This window comes from Cyrtonyx montezumae, unplaced genomic scaffold (genome assembly GCF_038088225.1).
Source record: "Cyrtonyx montezumae isolate F1298 unplaced genomic scaffold, pur_monq_1.0 scaffold_4, whole genome shotgun sequence".
Lineage (NCBI taxonomy): Eukaryota > Metazoa > Chordata > Aves > Galliformes > Odontophoridae > Cyrtonyx > Cyrtonyx montezumae.
The window spans coordinates 20,598,627-20,623,190 of NW_027072045.1; the positions used below are offsets into that span (position 1 = coordinate 20,598,627).

The 24,564-nt window shown below is 36.7% G+C and overlaps 2 protein-coding genes across 2 annotated transcripts in view; both read left to right on the forward strand.

The window, feature by feature from the left end:
* The first annotated feature begins 526 nt into the window (after positions 1-526).
* LOC136055068 (mannose-binding protein) overlaps positions 527-24,564 on the forward strand; it is a 31,597-nt gene continuing 7,559 nt past the window's right edge. Inside the window, exons 1-5 of the mRNA XM_065746673.1 lie at positions 527-734; positions 2,781-2,888; positions 3,481-3,570; positions 5,252-5,622; positions 7,990-8,059. Coding sequence (XP_065602745.1) covers positions 542-734; positions 2,781-2,888; positions 3,481-3,570; positions 5,252-5,622; positions 7,990-8,059 — 832 coding nt within the window. The 5' untranslated portion in view covers positions 527-541. The remainder of the gene's footprint in view (positions 735-2,780; positions 2,889-3,480; positions 3,571-5,251; positions 5,623-7,989; positions 8,060-24,564) is intronic.
* LOC136055279 (pulmonary surfactant-associated protein A-like) lies at positions 20,544-24,075 on the forward strand. The gene is made up of 4 exons (XM_065747009.1): positions 20,544-20,684; positions 21,458-21,541; positions 22,363-22,440; positions 23,500-24,075. Exons 1-4 carry the CDS (start codon positions 20,555-20,557, stop codon positions 23,874-23,876), a joined length of 669 nt encoding a protein of 222 aa, XP_065603081.1. The 5' UTR covers positions 20,544-20,554; the 3' UTR covers positions 23,877-24,075.

The window sequence follows — 24,564 nt, forward strand, 5'->3', positions numbered from 1 at the left end:
AAATTTTTGTCCTTTAAGCTATCAGTTTTTGCTGGTACTGAAGATATTATCTAAAGAAATATCTTAATCACTCTAAGTTTCAATGTAAAGTAATAAGCTTTAGTAATAGCTGTGGAGAGAAGAGTCCCTGCAGAGATGAAATAGCTGTAAAGTTTAGGATTCATTACAAACTGTCATTCTGTATGAATCATTTGGCATAAAGAGAAATTATTTAAGTTCAAACTTACCGTGAAAAAAAAATACATTAAATGGATTTGCAGCATGGTGAAATGGATGATATTTTCATTATACCTTGACATTTTCAGATTTTTGTAAGCTTCTCTGTTTGTCTTGTGGTTTCCGTACATAGGGATACAATCAGAGGCTAGATGAAATGGTTCAGACACTACCTTCTGTTCTTGCTCTTTGGAACAAAGATTGAAGTATATCTCCTGGGCAATGCAGGCACCTCTTTCTTAGACAACCCTTTAAAATGATGATGTAAATGGAGAAATTCCTGATACAACTCTGCTTTATTTGTCACAGATCTGCGGACTTAGCAATGACTCTTCTTCAGCCTTTCAGTGCCTTACTACTTTGTCTATCAGTGATGATGGCAAAAAGTTCAGTTGACGCAGATAAAGCTGAAGAGAAAATGTATTCCTGTCCTATCATTCAGTGTAGTGCTCCTGCAGTCAATGGATTACCAGGTAGAGATGGAAGAGATGGTCCTAAAGGTGAAAAGGGAGATCCAGGTACAGAATATTTATCAGTAGTGTATTTTTGACACTCCTTTTCATCCCTTTAGTCTTACTTTATGCCTTTTCTATTCTTCCACTTTTCTACTTTTATTTCTGCCCTATTAACCTTCTGTTGTTCCTCTAAGTTTGCAGAAAGCTGTCTACAAAGCACTTGCTTGGATGTAATAAGTAATTAAATATAAATAAACATACAAACAAAAAATCACATTTTCACATCAGCCCATAAAACAGAGATAAAATGTGATTTTAATCTCAATGTACCATTTGTATTCTGAGCCATTTACAGAGTTTCTTATATACCACACTAAATTACGTCTGCTTTCCTTTCCAGGGGCCAGCTCGCAAAACCAGAAGTCATGCTTGCTAAAGTTGGTTACTAACTGAATGATAATAATTGGATTGCTTCAAATTAACTAAGTCCCAGCAACTGAATTCCCCCAAGACATGATTTGACAGCAGTTGCTGCAAACAAACAGATCAGGAAATTCTTTTTGTCGCACACTAGAACTAAGTCACCACCTTTCCCAAAATATCAGATTGTTTCTGAGAAAATATTTAATAAGTACGCTCAGAACTGTATATTTACTTACCACATCCTGTGCTGTAAAAAGGTTTTTCCTCATATTCATATGGAATTTCTTTTTCTTTCAGTGGGCACCACTTAAAAGAACCTGCCCCCAGTTGACTTCCCCACCTTAGATATTTATAAGCATCGATAAGACCCCCTCTTAGTTTTCTCTACTGCAGGCTGAGCAGTCCCAGGTCTTTCAGTCTTTCCTCATACGAGATGCTCCAGGCCATTAATCATCTCTGTGGTCCTTCACTGGACTCTCAAGCCAAGCTATGATTCAATGATAAGACGTAAGACATAAAATTTATGTGGAGCGTATCACTGTTCTGTATAGACGTTTTCAGTATCACATACCCTCAGTACGCTCCCTGCAGTTTCATGGCTGAAATAGGTTAAGCCAGCACTGCCTGATTAAATACTGCATCAGAGGTATGCTAAACTTCACTATGTTTTATCTAATTTTATAGATAATGTATTATAATGCACAGTTGGATTACATATAATGGTTTTCTGATTTTAGAATATGTGTACCTCTTCAATAACAAAGAATTTATTACATTGGATTTTCATTTTCATAGATACAGTAAGGAATATTGCATCACAGTGATTTTTCATCGAAGTAGTGCAGTTCCTAGCAAATGAATATTTTGACAGGAACAATTTTTGAGTGGAGGTAGGGGTGGTGTTTGACACAATGAACGTTTGAAAGGCATGGACAATGACACAATGAAATAATACTGGCCACTGAAAGTTAATATAGTGTTGTAACACCTTGAGGGTATTTTTGTTAGGTGTCTCATTCCTCTCCTTTCTGCTGAGTTAGGACTTCTGACCGTACTCCATTTCTTGGTTTGTTGCTGTTCAAGGTATATATTACAAATTATTATTATTTTGAGGTAAAATGTATTTACCATGTGAGTGATTTCTTTTTAAGCCTCCATTCTTTCTTCAAAAAGTTTTCACCTTGAATTTGAGGATATTTTGTGTTTTGTGTACAAACCTCAAATACTGAGTATTTTCTCAGAAGTATTTCATCATTCATAAAGTGCAGGGTAATCTTACAGTACATCACAGAAAACTTAAAATAACTAGTGAGTATTAGGAAATCATAGGTGACCAAGAAATCCTCTAATGCTGTCAATTATTTCCTCGATTGGTATGAATACAGGGACTTTATTTTGTTGTTGAAGTGCTTTCTCAAAGCAGAAAGACAGATAGCTCTACCAACATCATCCATTTTCTGTTCACTTAACAGTTTCATTCCTCTTTCATCTCTTTACTTCCTATCCTCAGCTGGGCTTTGCAACCATCTTTCTAAGAGAGTCTTCAGTGTTTCTGTATCTTCTGCACACTGTTGCTAGTTGTTAAACTATTCCTGAGTTTGGGACTTTCTCCAAGCACTAATGAAACATGGTGAGGGAATACTCTAAGAAAACATTTAAGCTATTTTCTCTCAAATCAAATTCTAGGAGAAGGATTGAGAGGTCTGCAGGGTTTTCCTGGGAAAGCAGGACCTCCGGGATTAAAAGGAGAGGTAGGACCACAAGGAGAGAAAGGTCAAAAAGGAGAACGTGGAAGTAAGTAGTAAAGGTCTCATGTTTCTGTAATCTATTTTTCAACCTTCTAGTGTACTATCATTAAAATATTTTTTTTAATGTCTGGTGTTCTTGTAATGTCCTTTGTGGAAAGGTGTGATTTCCAGAAGTGTAAGGAGCAAAAAGAGAAAATGCCTGTTACTTAGGAGATGAGTTGCCCAGCATAACTTGGGAAAAATAGTATGTGGAATGAGTCACTAGTTTTTCATTGTCTGTGTCAGAAATAACAGATCTTCCAACTCATGTTACAAAAGGCATTTCCCTTCATTTCTTTGTCCATGCATTTTCCTCTTTAATTCATTTTAAATGCTTAAATTCGTGTTTTGCCTTTGAGAACTGGTCTTTTCCAGATGAATTGATGAGCTTGTCAGCTCTGAGAATTCAGAGCTTCCCCAAATGTTCATCCTAGTCAGAAATGTGGTGCTCTCAGCGGCATGATTTCCCAGGCAATGATTCTGCAATGTGGCCTGTGGTTTCTGTGCTGGAAACCAAATTCTCATGTAGAATCACATTAGACGGAAGACAGCAGTGGTTATTTTTAAGATAAATCACTAAATAATACCTTAATCCCTAGTTGTTGTAACTGATGACCTGCAACGACAAATAACAGCTTTGGAAGCAAAAATCCAGGTACTGGAAGATGACTTAAATAGATATAAAAAAGGTAAGATACAATCATGTACTGCTTTTCTCTTTTGGGTGGTGATATGATGGACATATTTGTGCTGGAGAACGAACTGAGAATGTTAGTGTGAAACAAACATTGCAGATGTGTCTTGTGTTGACCATGTGATGGTCATTAATCAAATGCTTTCTCACTGCATACATCCTTTACGTCCTTCCTGAAATGACCTGCCAAACTTCAAGGATCCCTTTGACAACATATATCTCAGGGGCTTTGTTACACGAGTTGCAGCATCAACTTCTGCTCTCTGGTTGATTGTGCCCTTAGTGTAATTTCTCTTCAGGTGTAAGTTCTAGATAAATTCCTCTGAGTAGATATGGATTGGGATGCTTTCTGTGTAAACTCAGCTGTAATCTCTCAGGAGATACTGTTTGAAGAATTTCTAAGTATGTTTCATTAGTGCATTACTAATCCTGGTACAAATACCACATTCAGAAAGACGCAAGTTCTATTACTGTTCTTAAGTTAATTTTAGAAGAAATTCACAAGATTGTAGTATGTCAGCAGAATAAAGTCATATAGCTCTGCATCATCCTTCCAAGGGTATGTGTCTTCACTGTGGAACACACAACTTTGAAGTCATTATTGTGTGTATAAACTAATACAGCAGCAAAATGTTGAAGAGTGCGGAGATGATAACTAGATGATGGCAGTAATTTCTTCAGCCATCTCCCTTTCATTCTCCCATGCCAGTGTATCAACACTCTATTAAAGGGTGGTAAAAACCTGTTGTAGCTTTATCTGGCACAGGAGAGCAGGAGTGATTTCCTTGCCCGCAAGTACACTGCACTGCTACAGTTTCCATAATATCAGAGAAAGTTTAAATATGCATATGTCACAGATTTCATACAATTACTGTGAGTTGATAAAATCCCTTAACACTAGCCCTGGATACGTGTTAAAGACAATCAGGTAAAATAAATGCCTATCAGAGGAAGCAAATGTCTTTCAAAAGAGCTGTTGCAACCCCAGTCATCTACTGAATGAACAAGAGCCTCACTTTCCATTGTTTTCTTTTTTTTTTTAATTGAAATTCTGTCAGGTATGTGAATTATAGATGTATATTTCTCCTAAGATCATTTACGTTTTTAAGACAAATATTCAGTTTCCCAGGCTCACTAAAGCTGTCCCTGTATGTCTTCTCTGTGCTCTCTGGTTTTAAACCCTGAATTTCATTACTTATTTTCATATTATTATATTCTTAGCTTTAATTTCTGTGATCCCAGGATAAAGCTAATAGGTACGAAAGATCTCCTAATGGCAGCTCAGTTCCTCTGCATGAATTTTAATCAGACTCTGATTTTTGCATTGAAACCTGGCAGGTTTTTTTTTTGACATGCTTGCAATTTGATTTAGGGCGTAAGTTCCTTCAGATCTTGGTTCAGGAGCTGTAATAATATATGAACTGGGAACAAAAAAAAATAGTAAAAATGATTTGTGATCTAAGCCTTGTGAAAATCCTCTTTTATTAAAATGTGGATTTGATATATCCAGTGTTAATTCTGTTGGATTTCTGTTGGATTTCTGTTGGATTCTGTCTACTACTACAAGTAGTCCACTTGTGCTAAATAGCAAAAAAAAACCAAACAGTTATAATTGAGATATTATGGATTAATTAATTTAGTATCTTCAGTTTGTGGTGTTTGTTTTTTTTTTTTAGCCATGACTTTAAATGGCATCGTGAACGTTGGTAAGAAAATGTTTGTCTCAACTGGAAAGAAACATAATTTTGAAACTGGAAAATCCCTTTGTGCAAAAGCTGGAAGTGTACTTGCCTCTCCTAGGAATGAGGCTGAAAATACAGCTTTAAAAGACTTGGTTAATCCTTCAAAGCAAGCTTATATTGGGATATCTGATGCACAAACTGAGGGCAAATTCATGTACCTGAGTGGTGGACCTTTAACTTACAGCAACTGGAAACCTGGAGAACCAAATAATTTGAACAATGAAGACTGTGCAGTAATAGAAGAATCTGGAAAATGGAATGATTTGGACTGCTCAAATTCAAATATCTTTATTATTTGTGAATTGTGAACATTTGATAAATCTAAGAAAACTCAGCTTTCTTCGCTCAGCTATGTGGTTCATGTAAAAGTTTGTTACTATATTGGTGAACAGAATAGTCAGAACCAGATTATATTTATAATGGTTTGGGGTTTTTTTGACATGCAGTTTTGAATCTCCTAGTGAAAGAGACTTATTTGTTCACTCGTTGTGAATTAATGTGTTTATCACAAGATTTGCTGAGGACCTTATGTTTATATTACAGGCTTCAGAATTGTTTAACTCCGTGTCAGCTTCAGTATAATCCCCTGGACACAGTAGCTACTAACATTTGAAATGTATTTTCCACTTCATGTTCTAGCACAATCTGACTTCTTAGCTTTATCTGCACTTGGTGAATCGAAGAACTTAAAATGTGAGCAAAAATAAATTTTACACATTTAAACCATGGATCTCATTTAAAAGCATGGAAATGTTTAGTTAAAAGAGCATTTCAGATCTTATTTATGGAATATAATGAGCTGGTTTTTATCAAATTATTAGCTGATTAAACTAAGAAGTGGTATTTTTGCACCATTTCACTCATACGTTCGAAGCCTAACATATCAATCAAACAGTTTTTCATAATGCAGAACTGTGGTTCAGAGAGATCATGACTTGATCTGGGCCATATTATCATCACAGGTGTGGGAATATGGTTTCCTTAGAGTCTGAGAAGAAAAACATGTCATTTTTTCTTCTGCATTTCTGTCAGGGGCCTACAAAGCTGACAGCAGCTTTGTACTGGAAATAATAATAGGCAAATTCTCTTCTGCTGGTAAAAATGAAGTGTCTGTCTACAGCCAGTGTGATTTGGAATTCAGCCTTCACAGGAGACCTGTCCTGTTTCTCTCTCCCTGCAAATCTGTATGTAACTTTTCCACCTTCTGCTCCTGTGAGAAGTATTGTGACCTAGTAAGTGACCAACAACCCAACAACCTTTTCCTGAAGTGCGTCTCTCACCCTAATTGTGCTCTTGCACACCAGCAAACGCACAGAAGACACGTACTCTGGTGTGGGGTTTTTTTGTTTGTTTTGGTGATTTGTTGGTTTGGGCTTTTTTTCAGTTTTGTAGATGCAAAGCCAAATGCCGCAGTATACATCTAGATTTCTTGGTCAGCCTCACAACGGAGATGGAAATTGTTGCTACAGAGTCTGCTGATATGGAGATACATTTAACTGTGTTGTAATGCCTGCAAGTAATAAAAAATAGCTTTTTGATTTGATCAGATAGTAAGCCCTCAACCTTCTCAATACAGAGGCTCTATGTGGAGCATGAAGAAACTGCTGCTCTAATGCATTCTCCAGAAGTTGTCAAGTGTAAAATAGTCTTCACTGAGCTCAGTTTACAACAGTTCTGAAGTTAAAAAATATCATACTTTGTTGCAAGAGACATTTCAGATGGCAGAAAAGAAAAATAATTACAGATTGTTGAAGGATATGAATTTTCTAGAGCATGACATATATGCTAATTTGCATCATATTTTCCTTGTTAGTGACAGTGTCAACTGCATTCCTTTCTTTCACTAATTGGTGTCCTGCAGCTATGAAAACAATAACTTTCAACATTTTGCCTGGGAGTTTTTAATCAATTCTTATTATATGAAAATGCAGGATAAGGTTCAATATTTAAAAGACAGATTTGGGTTAATTTAGGGCAAATAAGACACATTCTAGAGACTTGAATACAGCATTGTCATGCTTCTGTGTTTAGAGATCTGTGGTAATTCAGTGTCCAGTGTATTTACTTGGAAAGAGTAAGTCAGTCTGTTTTGAGATTATCTTCAAAAACACTGTGGTATGTTTTGTGACCACTTCATTTGAAGCTGGGCTAAGAGCAGTGCCTCCAGAAGGTCAGGTGGTAAGTCACTGTGTCTTCACTGCTGATTTGAAAAAAATCTGGATGTAAATGGCTCTGTTTTCCTGTTGGTGTTTTATAAATTTAATTTCACCTCATAATGCTAAAAATGAACTGTCAAAATCTTTTGCTGTGTGAGAATTTCTCTTTTAGACTGCTTCTACAGCTTCGATTGCTTCGAGAGAAACCATTATAGAATGATGATATAAGTTTTTGGGATCTGTAGTGGTTAGGAGACAGTGGTGAGAAGAATAATAGTACTACCTGTATATAAATATATGTTTGATGTTTCTTCACACACAGTGATTTTAAAATAAAAATATTCTAAGTAATTCATGTCTTTATCAGAAAATATTTGAGAAATACTATTCCCAATTGCCATGTTAATGTTTCAAGAGTCCAGCTCTGAAATGTAGGTTATGCTAATTTTCATATGATTTTGCCCATGGAATACACCTTTTTGAACTTTGTGGTACTTCTTGCAACTTTATGTTAAGATTGTTTGTGTTTGGAGAACAGTATGCATTATTCAAATGGAATCTACACAGACTGAAAAACCGTTTTCAGGTAAGTGCAAATATATCCTTGTGCTAAAAATACTGAAAGTGAAGTGTGTGAACATTTATGTTGTAAGCTTAGGTTCATACAGTCAAAAATTTCTATATATTTTTTTTGTTCTGGTTGTGTATGTGAAAGCAAGAACAACATATAAAGGAAGTATGAACTCTTTTTCTTGAAGTAATGCATTGTCTTTTGAGTCCTTGAGATCTCTGACTTGAGTAATATTTTTTAACTCAGTGAGGTACACCTGGTGCCCAAAGTTATGACCTTTCTAACCACCCATGTTAAGGACAATATTCATTCTTTAGTGACAATATTCTTTAATAGATGAACAACAGAAAGTAAGACTGAAATTGTTTTTCAAGAGGCTTAAATTAGCATCCCTGATGACCACTTAATTTTGCATTAATTAGAAACTAATCTGTATTTGCTGTTATACCTCTGATTAGAACCTCTCATGTGGTGCTAATATGACCTTCACAGAGTGTCTGAGCAATTCAGGATGAGAGAAGCGTCTGTTAATCAGCTGCTGGATTTATCTTTCTAAAACATAGCACAATTTCAGGCTAAGTACAGGCTTAGGAAGAGCTACTATTTAGGAAGAAACCATTATTTCTGAGAAGCTCATTCCTTTTTATTTTTCAAGTGGCACTTTTCAGTGGGAACTACAAGACAGAAACAGGAAACTACTTCAATCAGTAGCAACTTGTACTTACTGTTTTATTTATTAATCATAGAATATAAATATGGGGGAGGGGTTGATAATTTATGCTTAGTGTAGGGTAGAAATTTGCCCTTTACTCTGGTTTGTTTACTGCTCTCAAAGAAGGTATTGTCTTTATGAGTGAAACTAGCAGAGAATTGTTATGTAGGGAAGACTGTGGCTCTAGTACTACCAACATGACTCTACCTTTTAGCCAAGGAAAGAAAAATAATTCTTAGGTTGTAGTTTGGCCAATAATGTCCAGGGATAAGAAGTAAGGCAGGAGACTCTGGAAACAGAAGTGCAATCTTAAATCTTTTTTAAGCTTTGCCAAATTTCTCTGTACTTGCAGCAGGATTGAATCCTCTGTCTTCTCTCTAGGGAATGACTTTATCATGAGGCACCTGCAGTTAACATCTCTTTTTATGGTGTGTGACCCTAGTGATGTTTTGGGCACGGGTAGCTTGAGCTGTTTAGATCAGTGCTTCAGGGCAAACGGTTGCAAGACCTATTTCCTGGCTCTGTTTTTTTATGGTTTGCTTATGTCTAAACCTGGCAGCACAATTTGTCCCATGGAGCTGAGCTTGTACTTTAATCCTACAAGAGGTGTCTTTGCTGTGGAAGGAAGGCCGGCATCCTCCTCCGGCCCTAAAGAGTTTCTGTACAGATAAAACTTCAGGCAGCAGCAGTTCACACACGACAAAGTAAATAAAATGTGAGAGAAATGATCAACCACCTTTTTGATGTATGGTTTCAGAGAGACTGTACTTGAAGATATTTCAGTGATGTCCCCAAAGAAGTGAGTAAGGAGCTTTCTATGCTCCCTTAGGGTCAGAGCTCTGAATCTCTCCTGTCCTTTCATCAGCGCTGTGTGACTACACTGTCTTGGCCACCTTTGCCTTGTGCCTGAGAAATGCAGCTCCACCCACTCCAAGAATTACTCCCAAGCATGTTTTTTGTTCCAACAAGAGGCGTTCAACTGCTACAAGCTACTTTAGCTGAGGTGGACACAGCACTTCACTAAATTTACTTGGAAGTCTTGAAACCTCTTAATCAAGACCAAAGTATTCCTTATTAGGTTGCTTATCTCTTACATTGCCCTTTACAGGTTCGGTGATATCTGCGCAAGGGTGTCCCACTCGGAAGTAGTTTGATCAATGCTGTTTTGCTTACAGACCACAAAAATTTAACTCTTCTATCCCCCTTATCCACTCTACCCTTCATATACAGCTAAATGTATATATATGCAAACAGATAAGCAAAGATAAGGTGGGAAAATAGTAATGTGGAAGGAAATGTGATACCTTTTAAAAACTTTTTGCTGCTTTACTTTTTATTAAAGGAGGCACACTACAACCAGAATGAAAACAAAGGTTCCTTTCAACATAAGCCATTCTATGATTGTATTCTATGATTCTATTATATGATTTCAATATTACTTCCTAACCCTGCTAAGTAAATCATACTTTTTGCATCAAAAGTTAGTAAAATTATCTTGAAGAGTCAGATTGCCCTCTGTGTGCTGCTGTTTTCAAGTACCTGCTATTTAGGTTTTTTAAGGTGAATAGCTTAAAATTGAAAAGGCTTTCAGTTGTGAAGTTTTACAAAACAACCATTTTCACCTTGCTTTTTTTTTAATCTCACATTTAAAAATATAGATTAAGGCATAATCTGTATTTTTAACAAGTAGGGATTAAGTGTCAAGAATCACAGAGCAGAATGCTGTACAGTGAGAAAAGCTGCCACTCATTGAATAATAGTGGCTGTGTATGTTGTTGAATAACTGTTTCTGGTGTCTCTAAAGTGCTTAAGTGCATTATGTGTCTGTTCACTGAAAACTGTACACTGTCCTCCATCTTGTGTTACTGGGAGCTCTCCAGTGGTTTTGAATTCTGCAGCCCTGAAGTTTCTTTGCCTATTGCACTCTGAATAGTTCTGAATTTGGTCTTTACTCTAGTAAATTGTGTGAATCATTGAAAATGTAATAATTTACATCATATATCTCTGTTACAGTGGCACAGTATGTTATTTTGGAAAGGTAAAAAGACATAAAATGTGGAAGTTAATGGACAGATGAGCCCCCACTTAACTGGAAACAGTTGGGAAAAATAGATGCTAGCGAAAAGCAGTGAACCGGTATGGTTGGAATCACAGTTGTTCTCTGCACGTTTGAAAAGATAATATTTGGAAGCTAATAGTGAAAAATCCACTTCAGCTTTAGATGATTGCTCAAGATAACAGTGGAGAGAGACTGACCACGTGAAAAGGGTACTGTGTGTGCTCAGCTGGCTGGCCCTCACACCGGGGCTGTATCACAGGAAGGAGGTTAACCTCATGCAAAGTGCCATTAAGCCTTCATGCTCAGGGGCTGCACCCTCTCTTCAGTCCAGAGAGATTTCTTCCTTTGTGCAGTACACACACAGCTGCAATTGCACAGCCCAACCTTGAGGGCATGTGAACAGACCTCTGAAAAGGCACAGTTACAAAAAGACCTGTGCTGTGCTCACTTTTCATGTGGATACCCTGAGACAGACTGGTAAGGTGGAAAAACAATGAGACTACTAGTAAGCAAGCATATTTGAAGCTCTTTTTGTAGGTTCCCACTCCTGACAAATGATCACATTCCTTCCTGACAGCTGCTGATGTTCCTGTTGTCTCTGTCAGAGTGCATTCCCTCAGAAAACAGAGGTTACCAGATATTGTAGAATCATTGAATCAGAAAGGTTGGAGAAGACCTTTAAGATCATCCTATCCAACCACTCACCTATCACCAATATTTCCCACTAAACCAAGTCCCTCAGTATGACATCTAAACACCTTCAGGGTTGGTGCCAGTCCCCTGGGCAGCTCATTCTAGTACTTGACCATTTCCTTGGAGAACAAAAACTATTTCCTAATGTCCAAACCAAATCTCCCCTGGTGCAACTGGAGGCATTCTCTGTAATTCTACTGTTAGCTAAATGGGGGAAGAGACCAACTCCCACTCCACCACAACCTCCCGTCAGATAGTTGTAGAGAGCAAGAAGGTCACCCCTGTGCCTCCTCTTCTCCAGGCTGAACAATCCCAGCTCCCTCAGCTGCTCCTCAGAAGGCTTGTGCTCCAGACCCGTCACATCATATCCTTCTTTACAGGAGGAACACTACAACCTGCTTCCCTCTCATGATCATACAGAAGAATATTTAGAAAACAAGCAAGGAAATAATTGGTGACAGATTCGAGAAACCACTGAGGACTTCAGGAGCTGGGAGAGATTTAGGAAAAAAAAACCAAACAACCTGGAAATATTCCTAGTAGGAAAGTAGCTGCTTTAGTGATTTTGTATATGCATCTGACAATACCTGCCCCCTTCCCCTCCCCCAGAAGCAGTCAAGGCCAGGCTGGATGGGAATTTGAACAACGTGGTCTAGATGGAGATGTCCCTGTCTATAGCAGGTGGTTGGAATGAGATAATCTTTAAGACTCCTTCCAACCCAAACCATTCTATGATTCTATTTTGGTCTAGGTTCCAGGTAGACTTCACTGTACTCATAGCATATGTACTAGATTACTGTGAAAAGTGTTGATTTAATTCAGCATGTGTTTGAAAGCTCCTATCTCTGCTTATATTTCCTGACCAGTTTGGGTAGGTCAGCAATCTGTAACATCTTGGCTAGTTTCTGCTGCAGAGATAATATTTGAACAAGATAATGGTTATGCAGCTGTATGTTATGTGCATAGTTTGGGATCTGAGGCAACAGAACAGAATGAACACAAATTGCTGGTTATTCTTTGCATTTCAAATGGAAAAGGTATGGAGATAAATGCAGTCTGTTGCATATTTGTCATGCTTAGTAGAATGGACCTGAACTAACTGCCTAGCAGTGTGGTGGTGTGTGGCCCCCTTCCCTGCAGTGTTTCAAAGCAAGGCTGGATGTGGGCCCTGGGGAACTTGATCTAGCTGTGGTGTCCTTTTTCATTGCAGGGGAGTTGGACTAGATGACCTTCAGAGGTCATCTCTAAGGCCTATGACTCTGTGAAATGTCCCAGGCAGGCTGTAGGTCAAATTGCCCCACTAAGAACACAACAGGTAACTGAGATGCTTATTGATAATTTCATTGCTATTCTCTTATTTTACTAAGAGAAACAATATTTAATATTCAGGATCTCATATAAAGCTGCTATACAGGCTGTAAGGAGTGACCCTCATAGAATAAAAAAATATATATGTTGTTAGTTAAGTAGTTGACATTCACGGTTATTATATTTCTCAGGGTTATTAAACATTCCCTCTAATTTGTCATGCAAGCTGAGTTCACTGTGTTTTAAGAACATACTGAGCAGTTTTAGTTTGAATTGTAATGGCCTCAAGCAATATTCAACATCTCCCATCTCTCTCTAGAGAGAATCTGAAGTTACAGGACTCTGTTCATTCCCTTTTGTTTTCTTTCTGTGTCTCTGGGTCTTCATCTGTTCTTTCTTTCTATCTACTTACTTAGATGAACTCCAGGGGGCCTTAATTAGCTTGCTAAGAAAGAAAATATACTACAGAGTTGAAAGAAAACAGATGGGAATGTGTTTTTTAATGCAGCTTGCACTACAGGTTGCAATGGCCTGTGCCTCAGCGCAAGGGAAACACTAACAGTGTCTGTTATCCTGTTCAGTGTTTGAATACCCACTTTTTCCTCTATCAGTATCTGATTAGGGAAAATAATTTTCTCCCACTGATTTCTCAGGGCTTTGACCTCTGAATTTTCCCTTTTCCTATTGTCTTTCTCCTCAGCTTGTTATATTACTAAGGAAGTTTCTAAAGGACAGTTAAGTATACAGTTCCCTTTGAAGGTCACTGGAATTTATGTACATGTGTTACATCTAGACTAAAGTTAATTTGCATATTCCTACATTATTGTATGCAAGTTGTGCTTTGAATCATTCAGTCCAGTATTTGAAAACTAAAAATTCGAGACATTGGTGCTGTTTTGCTTTGTTCAAAGGGGCTGTTTTACTGAATAGAGCAGTAAACAAGAAAATAAGTACTATTGGATGTTAAGCTGTTTAAAATATCATATTTTTAGCAGCCTGAATTTCAGTTACATTGTAGCAGTCTTCTAATCCTCACAAATGACTATATGTGGTTTCTTGTGTTAATCTTTCTGTTTCTGGGGTCAGTGTTAATGTTTTATAATCAGATAATTTATTAATAATAATTTAATGTTTTATAATCAGATATAATTTAATATTTATCCATGTCCAAAAAAATAAATTCAGTGTTTCTCTGTACTTTGGCACTATTTAGAATCTAAAATGTACAGTTACAAGAGAAACAGCAAACAGGTGCGATATATTAACTGCTATATGCTTCAAACAGCACAATTACCTAAAACATGGCTTTGCATTCAATTTCTTGCAAAGTTCTATGCAAAAATGAAAACCTGTAATACCTATTCTGTCTTCATTTTCAGCTTATAATGGAGTAACAACCGTGAAAAATGGGATTTCCTAGGAATTCATTACCAGTTGGGATCCCCTCAGTAAGGTGCAAAGCTTCATTTTACTGTGACCATCAGACCTGAGAAGCAGCTTGGTGAGTTTATTTTGTTTCATAACTCTTTATTTTCTGCCATATGCATTCAATAAGGTGTTTCTCCCAGCGACCTGGACTTTTAATTGCAATGTTTGCAATGCTTTTGGATATATACGTTGTAACACTTAACAGTGAGGCATTAGAAGGGCCATTTCCCAGAAATAATAAATGTAATAACAGCTTTAAAAGGGTTTTTTGTTATCTGCAGACAAGATTATCTTATTTTAAATTGACAACACGGGGCAGGTGGCTGCTTATAAGAGAAAGATATGAATTATGAGCATATGCTTCCAAGGCAGTCTTGGCCAGGGGCTGTTCAGGCATAAATTGCTTCCTATTACCTCTTTGCAAAGGAGGGATGAGGTATAGTTCATTTCCATGGGAACACAATGTAGCAGAACACCCCCATGATTACTCTTTGTATAATGTCCTGTAAAAAGCTGATGTTAGCTGTTATGATGGAGTAAATAACTGACACTGCCATGGGTATTTCTGTTGTGTTGCTGAACAAGGACTAGGAATTATCTTCTACACTGTAGTGCAGAATTCCCCAAGCTAGGGCCATATGCTTAGCAAGGAAAACAAGGAGGAATTATGAGGGTGCTCCAAAAGTAATGCCTCCTGTTTTATTATGTTGGTCCATGGCATCACAGGTGGATGTTGGTGGCATAGCAGTAGACCAGTGCTAGCTCCAGTGACCTTGGGGATTGCATCTCTCTAAAAGACCATTTTCACAGTTAAAGAAACAACAAAGTAAAGTCTTTCTTGAAAGATTCTTGGGTTGTGCGACGCCAACTGTAAATCTGTAGTTTAAATCAGTGTCTTCAGTTGAAAGAAAGGAAGAACCAAAAGTAATCTCTTAATTTAGGTCAAGTGGTTCTTCTGCCTAGCACAGTTTTAAACTTCTGTTTGGAAAGAACCACGCCTGCTTTTTTTCACAAAATCTGTAGAAAACCTAGTCACTCCTTTTCTTGATAATATGGTTTGAATTTGATTTTCCTACAATAGAAATTAAATTGAAAGTGATGATATATTTTTCTCTATCAAATTACTTGATGTCTTTTTTTTCTTTTCGTCTTTAGCTTTCTGTCCTTTGCAAGAATACAGTTATGCAAGATCTGCATGAGAGCTGTTCCTCCCCACAAGTTTCTTAGCCTGTGGCTGCTTTCTTGTCTTTGTGAGCCTTTCCATTTTTTTTTCAGCAGTTCTTTCTCCTCCTTCATCCACCTGCTTACTCACTTGGACATAGAAATCTCTGCCCTGAAATCTTTCCCCCCAGATGACACTGTATCACTAAGCTGACAGGATGTTTGTTCATAAATATAAATATGCCTGATCAGCAATTACACTCTTCTGTCTGATGCTTATCTAGAGTGGCATGCATCTAGAGTACACAGCAATAACACAAGTTTTAAGGCCTACCAACTGTAGAACTTGTGTTCTTTCCTTATTTAAAGATATAGTAAGTTATCATTATCTCTACTTTTTCATCTTATTCCTGTAATCAGTGCACTACAAACTAGTATAAAAATTATTTTATCAGTGTTTCTTATTTTCCTAAGGCAAGGAAACTGTTGACCTTCCCCTGTTTACTGTATGAACTTGTCTTTAAATTAAGCTGGAGGTGGAGAGACGGTAGTGCCTGCTTATTGGATTGATTCCATACTTAAATGTGGCATAAATTTAGTTCCCAGTATTTCTGATGAGGATCTATGCTGGTGTTAACAAGGCTTCTTAAAAACTGACTATGGGCACCTAAGTCTGAACTTATATAAGATCATTAGAGCAGATAGGTTGCAGTTAAAATACTAGCCAAACATCAAACATGGGTGTTTCTTTGATGAAGGCAGAGATGGAGACTACTTGCTATGCAGACTTTGTGCAAGGACAAGGTAAGGCAGATGATTTCAGGAACTTGCAGCACAGTGACATATTTAAGATAAATGTTCCACAAGTTACTAAAATAAACTACTGTGCCTATACAGCACTGCATTTTATGTGACAGTGTGCTGTATAGCTTAATGTAGATTGGACTATGATAAGGTTTTTACTAACCAGTTCACTTCCGAACAGTGAGCTGAGCAAAATGGAGAGTTCACATAATTTTCTGATTAGAAGTTTGAAGGTTATATAGAAGAAATTTGTATCAGTTTTGAAATGACCTTGGCAGTTATTAGTTATCAAACTGCTTTCTTGAGGTTTGCAAGCCCAGCTGCTACATAAAAAGCTGTTTTTCTGGCTATATAGCACCTTTGAAAACCAGATCAATCTTTTCTCAAAATTCTCCATTGCTAGCATTTGAACAGGCTGTGCTGGGGCTTGGGTTCAGTTTCTTGGTATTACCCACGTAATGCCATACCAGCATAATTCATGTGGTCAGAGAACCTCAGAAGGAATCTTTTTTGTTCTGCTTATGATACAATGAAGGATGCAGTATTAGGATTCTCCTGAAGTCACTGGGGTACCCAGGCTGGGTTTTGAGAACTTTGCCTGTTGCCACGTAGACTTACCTGTAGACTTCAGAATTCTGAGCCTTTTAGCTATTCAACAGGGTCTCCAGGCTATAGAAAAATAAAATATTTGCTTTCTTTCTTCCTTTGGTGTATTTGTTTTCCCTAATTCCTTGCTACTTCACAAAGGAAAGTAAATCTAATGGTGTGTAATGATTTAACACCTTACCAGCTTCTATTGTGCAAGTATAATCTGGCTCATGATAGAAGAATTTTTCTGAAGTGTGTATTTATTTTAAGCTTTTGGTACTAGGTAATAACTTGGCTGATAACGGCTTAAGATGTATAAAAACTTGCCACATTTTACTCTTGCTACATTTCTGTGAACAGAGAGAGTATGTAGCTGTTGATGTTTTATTGAATTCTCCGTTTAACATTTCCTATTCTATATTTAATCTTGTGAACTACAGATTGTGTTCAGTGGAAGAAGCAGTAGTAATTTGCCAAGATTTATCAAGTTTTTGCACTCTACCACTTCCTGAAGGGGGGTTGTGGTGAGGAGGGGGTAGGCCTCTTCTCCCTGATAAGTAATGACAGGACGAGAGGGAATGGCCACAAGTTGGAAGATTTAGATTAGACCTCAGGAAGCATTTCTTTTCTGAAAGAGTGGTCAGGCACTGGAATGGCCTGCCTAGGGAGGTGGTTGAGGCACCATCCCTAGCGCTGTTCAAGAAGCGTTTAGATGAGGTGCTAAAGGACTTAATTTAGTAGTTGGGTAGAGATAGTGATAGGAGGATGGTTGGACTAGATGATCTTATAGGTCCTTTCCAACCTTATGAACTTATGAACTTATGAACTTATAAGTTGCTTATAGAATAAGGTTGCATGCATATGCAAAGGGATGTATGTGGACAATGGTAACCCCAAGCAGTATTAGCTATTGCAACTGTTGTAAAATTGCCTAGAAACCGGATCTATGAGATCATGTTCTTATAAGTTAGATTCGCAAGAATGTGGACACCTAATCATATAAAATATTCCTTGACAAAATCTAAATTGAGTTTATTCTTACCTTGCAGCTGCAGAAGTTTTTCAGAGCTGTAAGTACTGTGGAAGACTGCAGCCACTTGGAAACAGAACAATTGATGTCTTTATTGCACTGACTTTCCTGCTACCTGTGTCATTCCCAAACCACAGCAGCATTAACAAGCAACCTATTTTACCTACTAATAACTAACCTACATTTTATACACTTAATACAAATTCTTTTCATCTACTTTAGTTTCTACTGGTGGGACTAGATGTTTTAAAAAATGATTAACCTGCATTCAAACACTTGCTGCATATCAAGTGGAAGGAAGAATTTTGAATATAGATCTTTGTTAACAGGCTTTAAGAGCTAATCATTGGGGCGGGAAGGGGATTGGTATCTTCTCAATTTGTTTCTTAAAAACTTTGGTGGCTGCATCTCATTTTTGGTTTTTGTAAAAACGAAAAAAGTAGTTACATTATCAAATAGATTAATTGGAGTTTTATGCCTTTGTATGAACATGCAGTTCTGGAGTTACCTGTTCAATTGTTTTTTCTGTATTAAAAAATGAAACTTGAACTTTTTCTTTTATAAGAACATACGGTTATATTTATCAGCATTTAAAATTTCTCTCAGCATTTGCATAACAAGTGTGTAAGCAAAAGTAAGAAGGCTCATTTGTGCCCTGATTATCCAATCTCTGCTTCAGCACAGCACCATTGAACAAGAACCACGCTATATAAAGGGGCCTTGTGAGAATTGCTCATTTTGACTTTGAAGCAGAAAGGTAAGTTGAATTTGACTTTTCATAAATCACAAGGAACTTCAGCTAGTAAGCAAATCTGTTCCATTCCATTTCTGTGGTCACATTTACACTTTAATGATTTTGTTTTTGCTTTAATAGTGTTACGTGTTGTTCTGTTTCTTTTTCCCACTTATATTATTAATTTTACTAGATGGCGGAGATGCCTGAAGGACATCAGATTGTAGTGACTGATGAAGATCATTAAAAGTAGATTAAAACTTAAGAGCTGTCTTTCCATTTTATTATATAACTGGTCAGAAGTCTGTCTGTGCATCATGATCCAATTATGAGCTGAGTCTAGTAGTTCATTTAAAACCAATTCCCCAAATGATCCGCATCACAGGAAAAGTACCTGTTGTAATTGCATTCTCTTATCTTGGTGACATAAGTATGCCCAGCTACCTAAGGTAGTTTCTGTTACAGCCTTTTATAATCTGCTCTCCACAGTCATTGACCAGCGATGTCAGAGGGGTCTGCTAGCCTTCAGCACAGGAAATGTTAAACAAACTGAAAGAACTCAGATTAAGTATGTTAAACGTGACAGTGCTTTAATACGGCATGCAAGTTCTCAGGTTGATTAGAAATGTACTTGTTTAAAGAGATAACCCTGGCCACAAGGAACTGATGCTATTACTTAAGCTTTTCTCAGTGCATCCATGCTAAAATTTACAACATAAATGAATATTCCTATGTTCAAGGGTATGTCTCACTGAACTCAGTTTGATGAGACATTTCTCTAAACAAGCAAGTAAACTTTGCCCTTGAAAATCCTCAGTATTAATTTATACATAGAATAATGTTAAAAGCCTTTTACAATAAAGTCAGCCTGGCAGATTAAGCTGTACTACATCTTTTTAAAGCTCAATGCAGTAGCGTATATCCATTCAATAATTGGCACTAATAATAAACTGAGATTCTAATTCTGCTCTTCACATATGTTTTGAAAGAAATTCCTCATATTAACCAGTGATTGCCCATTTGTTAGTTAAAAGAGTAGTCCATCTAATTCACGTGAATTGATAAGTGTGAAGTCATGATTTGTATGACAGTCAGCCCATCCAGGTTATCTCATTAAAACTGGATATTCATTCTGACACCTTGAACCTGCCTATCTCATTTTTAGCTGAGTAATGTCAATAGCTGAATACCTCCATGACATAGCATTTAATTTTTCATCAGTTCAGGTTTTATAACCACACGACATTGGCCAATGCTACATTGTAAAGCACTCATCTGTGGTTTGAGAGCACTTTATACTCCTGATATCTCAGCACAAAGATTATAACCTTAAAATTTTACCAGAAAGGGTAAATTAAGATGAGTGGGCCTATTGCCAACCAGTAAATGTGGGTTTTGGTTTTTATTTGGAACACTAATTCTGACATTTTCCAGCTTGTTGAATTTTGTACAAAAAAAAGATAGTAAAACACTTTAACACATCACCTATTTCAAATAATTGTGCCTAAATCATATTGTGTTTAAAGATATTGCTAACTAGCTCCAAACCATCACAACAACCTCTGTAACCAATCATTCCTTTCAGGTTAATGTCATATATGTCTATGTTTAATTGAGTGATTATAGATCTTACAGACAAGTAATGGGTTAAACTTGGTCAGTTCTACACAAGCTCATTTCTCAAGGATTAATCTAACAAATAGTCACTAATAGCAAAAATGACAATTTGCTTCCCCTACTCTCAAACGTGGAACAGTCATTCTGTAGTAAGTATGTCAGTCAGTATCAGTGTGGAAAGATTTCTGTGGATAAGATATGGTAGCAAAACAAATCATATCTCTCAAACTATATTTATTTGAACCGAGTAAAGATTATAAATTTCAAGAAGGGAACAAAATAAAAGCTAGTCAATTCTATCAGCTCATGCCTACATTTTTTTACAGAAGTACTGCCTGACAAATATGTGCATTTTCTTGCAGGTTTCCTGAACAATCATGTTGTCTTACTCATCCTTCATGACTGCAGCAGCAGTTGCTTTGCTAATGCCTTGCCATGCACAAAACTGTGCAGGAGCTCCTGACCTACCCAATATCCCTGGAGTTAGTAGACTGCCTGGCCTGGGAGGTAAGAATAGTGATGTTCTTTATGTACATGCACTAATCATTACTCTTCATTAAGGAAATAAATCTTTGTTCTCTTTTCACTCAGACCAAATAAGACAATAGTAGATGTATTAAAATGTCCAGTGACTTCAAATTCTAGTAATTGTGTGATTTTTCTGCTCTGATCTTTTGGCTCATAGTTCCAGCCCACAGCAAACTCCTTTCTTGGAAAAACTCCTTGTCCTGAAGGCTAAACAACTAAAAACGTGGAAGGTCATACATTCTTAAACAAATAGCACTGTTAGGCAATGGGAAAAACTGAATGGAGAAAACAGTTGGCTTGATATTTCTCCTAGAAGATAAAACTTCTCTCTTTGACGGGAGAAAAGGAAAAAAGCCCAGTTTATCAATATCTAAACATAGAAAAGTAATATATGTACATACAGTGTTTTTCTGTTGCCTTTCGATAGGGAATCGCTTCTTCTACACCAAAAGATTTTTTGTTGGAATAAAATATTATTCTAGTAGGTATTTACAAGTGTAACAAAAATGTGCCTTGTATTTTCTGTGGCATTCAAAAATGATACAAAGAAAGGTAGCTTTCTAAGGAATATAATTTGCATTGTGTGACTCTATTTCAATCTAGAAATACTTTGGGTCCATTACCAGGCTGAAAGCAATAAGAAAACTTATTCATAATCTCAAACTGCAGTTTGTTAGACTTAAGTTCTACTGTTTGCTGAACATCTCCAGATTTTTACACCTTAGAAATATAATTATACTTTTCTTTTCCAGGTCTCAGTAGACACGTTGGAGGCATATTGTGGCCTTACAGGAAGCAGGAACTTCCTGAACGTCAATGGCTACAAGGACAGCAAGGTGAGAAAGGAGTAAAATGGGACAACAGTGGGTTTGCAGAAGTATGTGAATGAGGCTAATCTCTATATAATTTTTTGTCAGAAAAGTGACTCCTTAATTAAGTCAAATATGTTATTTTTCACTAATGGGAACACAATCGCAAAGCACCTTGGTAATACTTTGGTATATTTTGGATCTTTGCTACCAGTGGAAATATGTGTGAAATAAATATATACCATTACAGTTAGTCCCAATCTTAAGCATCCAGTGCATTTCAAACCATCTATGTGGAAATATTCCTGTATCTGTGTTTACAGTTCCCCTTAAAATGAGGAGTAGAAACACAAAGCATCCATTCAGCAAAACAACAAGAAAATTATAATCTAAATTTTTGCTGCCACAGGAAATCAACATTATCTACAATCGCCCTTGTGGCAGTTCAGTAACGATTATGAGATTGAAACAAATTCTCTTAGCAAAGCCATGGAAAATCATTTTGTCTGAGTACCTTTACAGTCTTATAGATATGACAAACTCCAAGCTATGAAAAATATTTTATTTCTTTTATAGTTTTTAATAGGTTTTCTCTGTGTATAAGTCAATTTGTGAGCTTTTCCAAGGCTGTGGGCTTTTTGTTTGTTTGTTTTTTCTTTATTTTAGTATGGATTATCCAGAAAGTGACAAAATATTTTTAAAAGAATTGTTTTATTCTGTGTGTAGTTAAAATACACTATATATCAGTTAGTTTTGAAAAACAGTGATTGGATGCAGTGACACATGATATTTCCATAACCATAACTTAGCTTTTCCTGACTGTGTACCCTATATTTTCACCTGTTTAGGTATATTGTCTCCTTTTGATGCTGAACTCCACAATGTTTTACTGAATTTAAGACAACGACTTTTCCAACTTGAAGGAGGTATATTTTTCATTTTTTATATTTTAGCTCTCAATCATTTCAAGTGCAGTGGGCAAGATTAATGACAGAATCAAGATGTGTAAAAAAGAAATCACACTTGAAAACGTGGAACTACATTCCAAAACTAGAACTTGCTGTGAAATATCACTGAGATGTCCAAGGAATGTTGTAGAGCTAGTACTCATTTCCTGTAGGGCTACTAAGTTTTGGCCTTAGGTCAAGTAGACCTAAATCTTCAAAGATAATGTAGGTTTTATATTCCCACTGCTGACAATGTAGAAGAAGATGTACTCTGTCTATACCATCTTTAAAAAGAGAAATTGTGCAGTTGGTTATCTATTAAGACTGTTAAGAATTAATTGAATTTGCTGAGATGCTATAATAATGCTCAGTACAATTAAATGTCCAGTACACAGCACAAAGCTAGTTTGAAAGACAACCTGGAGTGATGCTTTGCACTTTACAATGTTCTGCATTTTTGAATTGTGGGGCAAGATGTACTTAGGCATATGGGACAAGGAGCAATAAAGAAACGTACTTTCACAGAAGAGAAAACTGCAGACTTCTCACAGGAGCACTGAATACGTTTATTCAAATTTGATTCATATTTTTAAAAAGTCTGAATGGCTGTGCAGTTTCAACACAGATTCATGGAAACTCTTTAACCTTTTCCTCCATGCTTTCATTTCTGTCTACCAGCAATGAAATCATCAAAGATGGTGGAAATGTACTGAGTACACAGAAAGTATTATCATTTCTTCATGTTATCTATTTGAAACGAAATTGATCCTCTTTAGGGAGTACACAACTATTTTAGAGCTGATATTGTGCCTGGCATGCTTGTATTGGAGGAGACCACGGCAGATGGTCACAAGCAGCATAAGAATAAACTTACTGAAAAATCAGTAAACTGGTAGAATTTTGTAGATCTTTTTTCCTCTTTATCCTGCTCTTCACTCTCATTCCTGCCCTTATCTGCCTCTCCTCTGTTCCTCTTACCACTTCTAATTTTCTCTGTCTCTTTATTTCTCTGCTAACTCTTTTCTTTTCATGTTTCAGCACTTGCTTTGAATGGGAAAATAACAAAAGTAGGAGAGAAAATATTTGCCAGCAATGGGAAAGAAGTCAATTTTTCATCTGCACTAGAATCCTGTGAAGAGACTGGAGGAGCTCTTGCAACTCCCATGAATGAAGAGGAGAATAAAGCTATTATGAGTATTGTGAAACAGTATAACCGATACGCTTACTTGGGCATTAAAGAGAGCGACACTGCAGGTCAATTTGAGTACATGAATGGCAAACCTCTGAATTATACCAACTGGCAACAGTATGAGCCTAATGGCAAGGGGACAGAAAAATGTGTAGAGATGTACACTGATGGAAACTGGAAAGACAGAAAATGCAACCTGTACCGCCTCTCAATCTGTGAATATTAGAGAATGACCTTTCAGGCACCTGAGAATTTGGGGTCTATAAAATACCCTGTGCTTCATTCAGACTGATGCAAATTTCTGCAATTATCCTATGTCAGAAAATCTAAAATGAATCATATTACTATATTTTTATGCTTAAAAAAATACCAAATGTAGAAGGTGATTAACTTAATTAAAATGTGCTTAATCTGATGTGTTTGTCTCTTCTTTTGGAGGGCTAAGAGCTCAGAATTCATTGGTCACAGCAGACTGCCTCTGCACTAGGTCAACATGAAAATTAGAGGAGAATTCCAAAAATGAGGTTTAGATATTGGAAAAAAAATGAAGATAAACTTACCTTTGTCTGGAAACACTATGAAAACATAGTGAAAACTTTTCCACGTAATTAATAGCTTTTACCTTAACAGACATGAACAGATTTCACTGGACCAATGGTGATCTTCAGATTTGAGTATCTTCTAAAACTATAAGGCTCTCCTAGAAAGCCTTGAGTGATCTGTCATAGTGAAGCATGCATTAATACATTTAGCATCCATATTTAATCATCTTTATTAAAATATTAACAGTACTGGTCGCAATTAGTTTTCTTTGTTAAATCAGAAGCCATTCTCTGTAAAACCCTGATAAGCATTGCCTTTATGTAAACATATAAAAACATACATAAGACACTAAAATTACATCTTATTCCTAA

Excerpts from the sequence above, each read along its gene's own strand:
- LOC136055279 (XM_065747009.1), top strand. The coding sequence starts at position 20,555 with ATGTTGTCTTACTCATCCTTCATGACTGCAGCAGCAGTTGCTTTGCTA. Across the intron at positions 20,685-21,457 it reads TAGACTGCCTGGCCTGGGAG|GTCTCAGTAGACACGTTGGA; the intron begins GTAAGAATAGTG and ends TTTCTTTTCCAG. Across the intron at positions 22,441-23,499 it reads ACTTTTCCAACTTGAAGGAG|CACTTGCTTTGAATGGGAAA; the intron begins GTATATTTTTCA and ends TTCATGTTTCAG.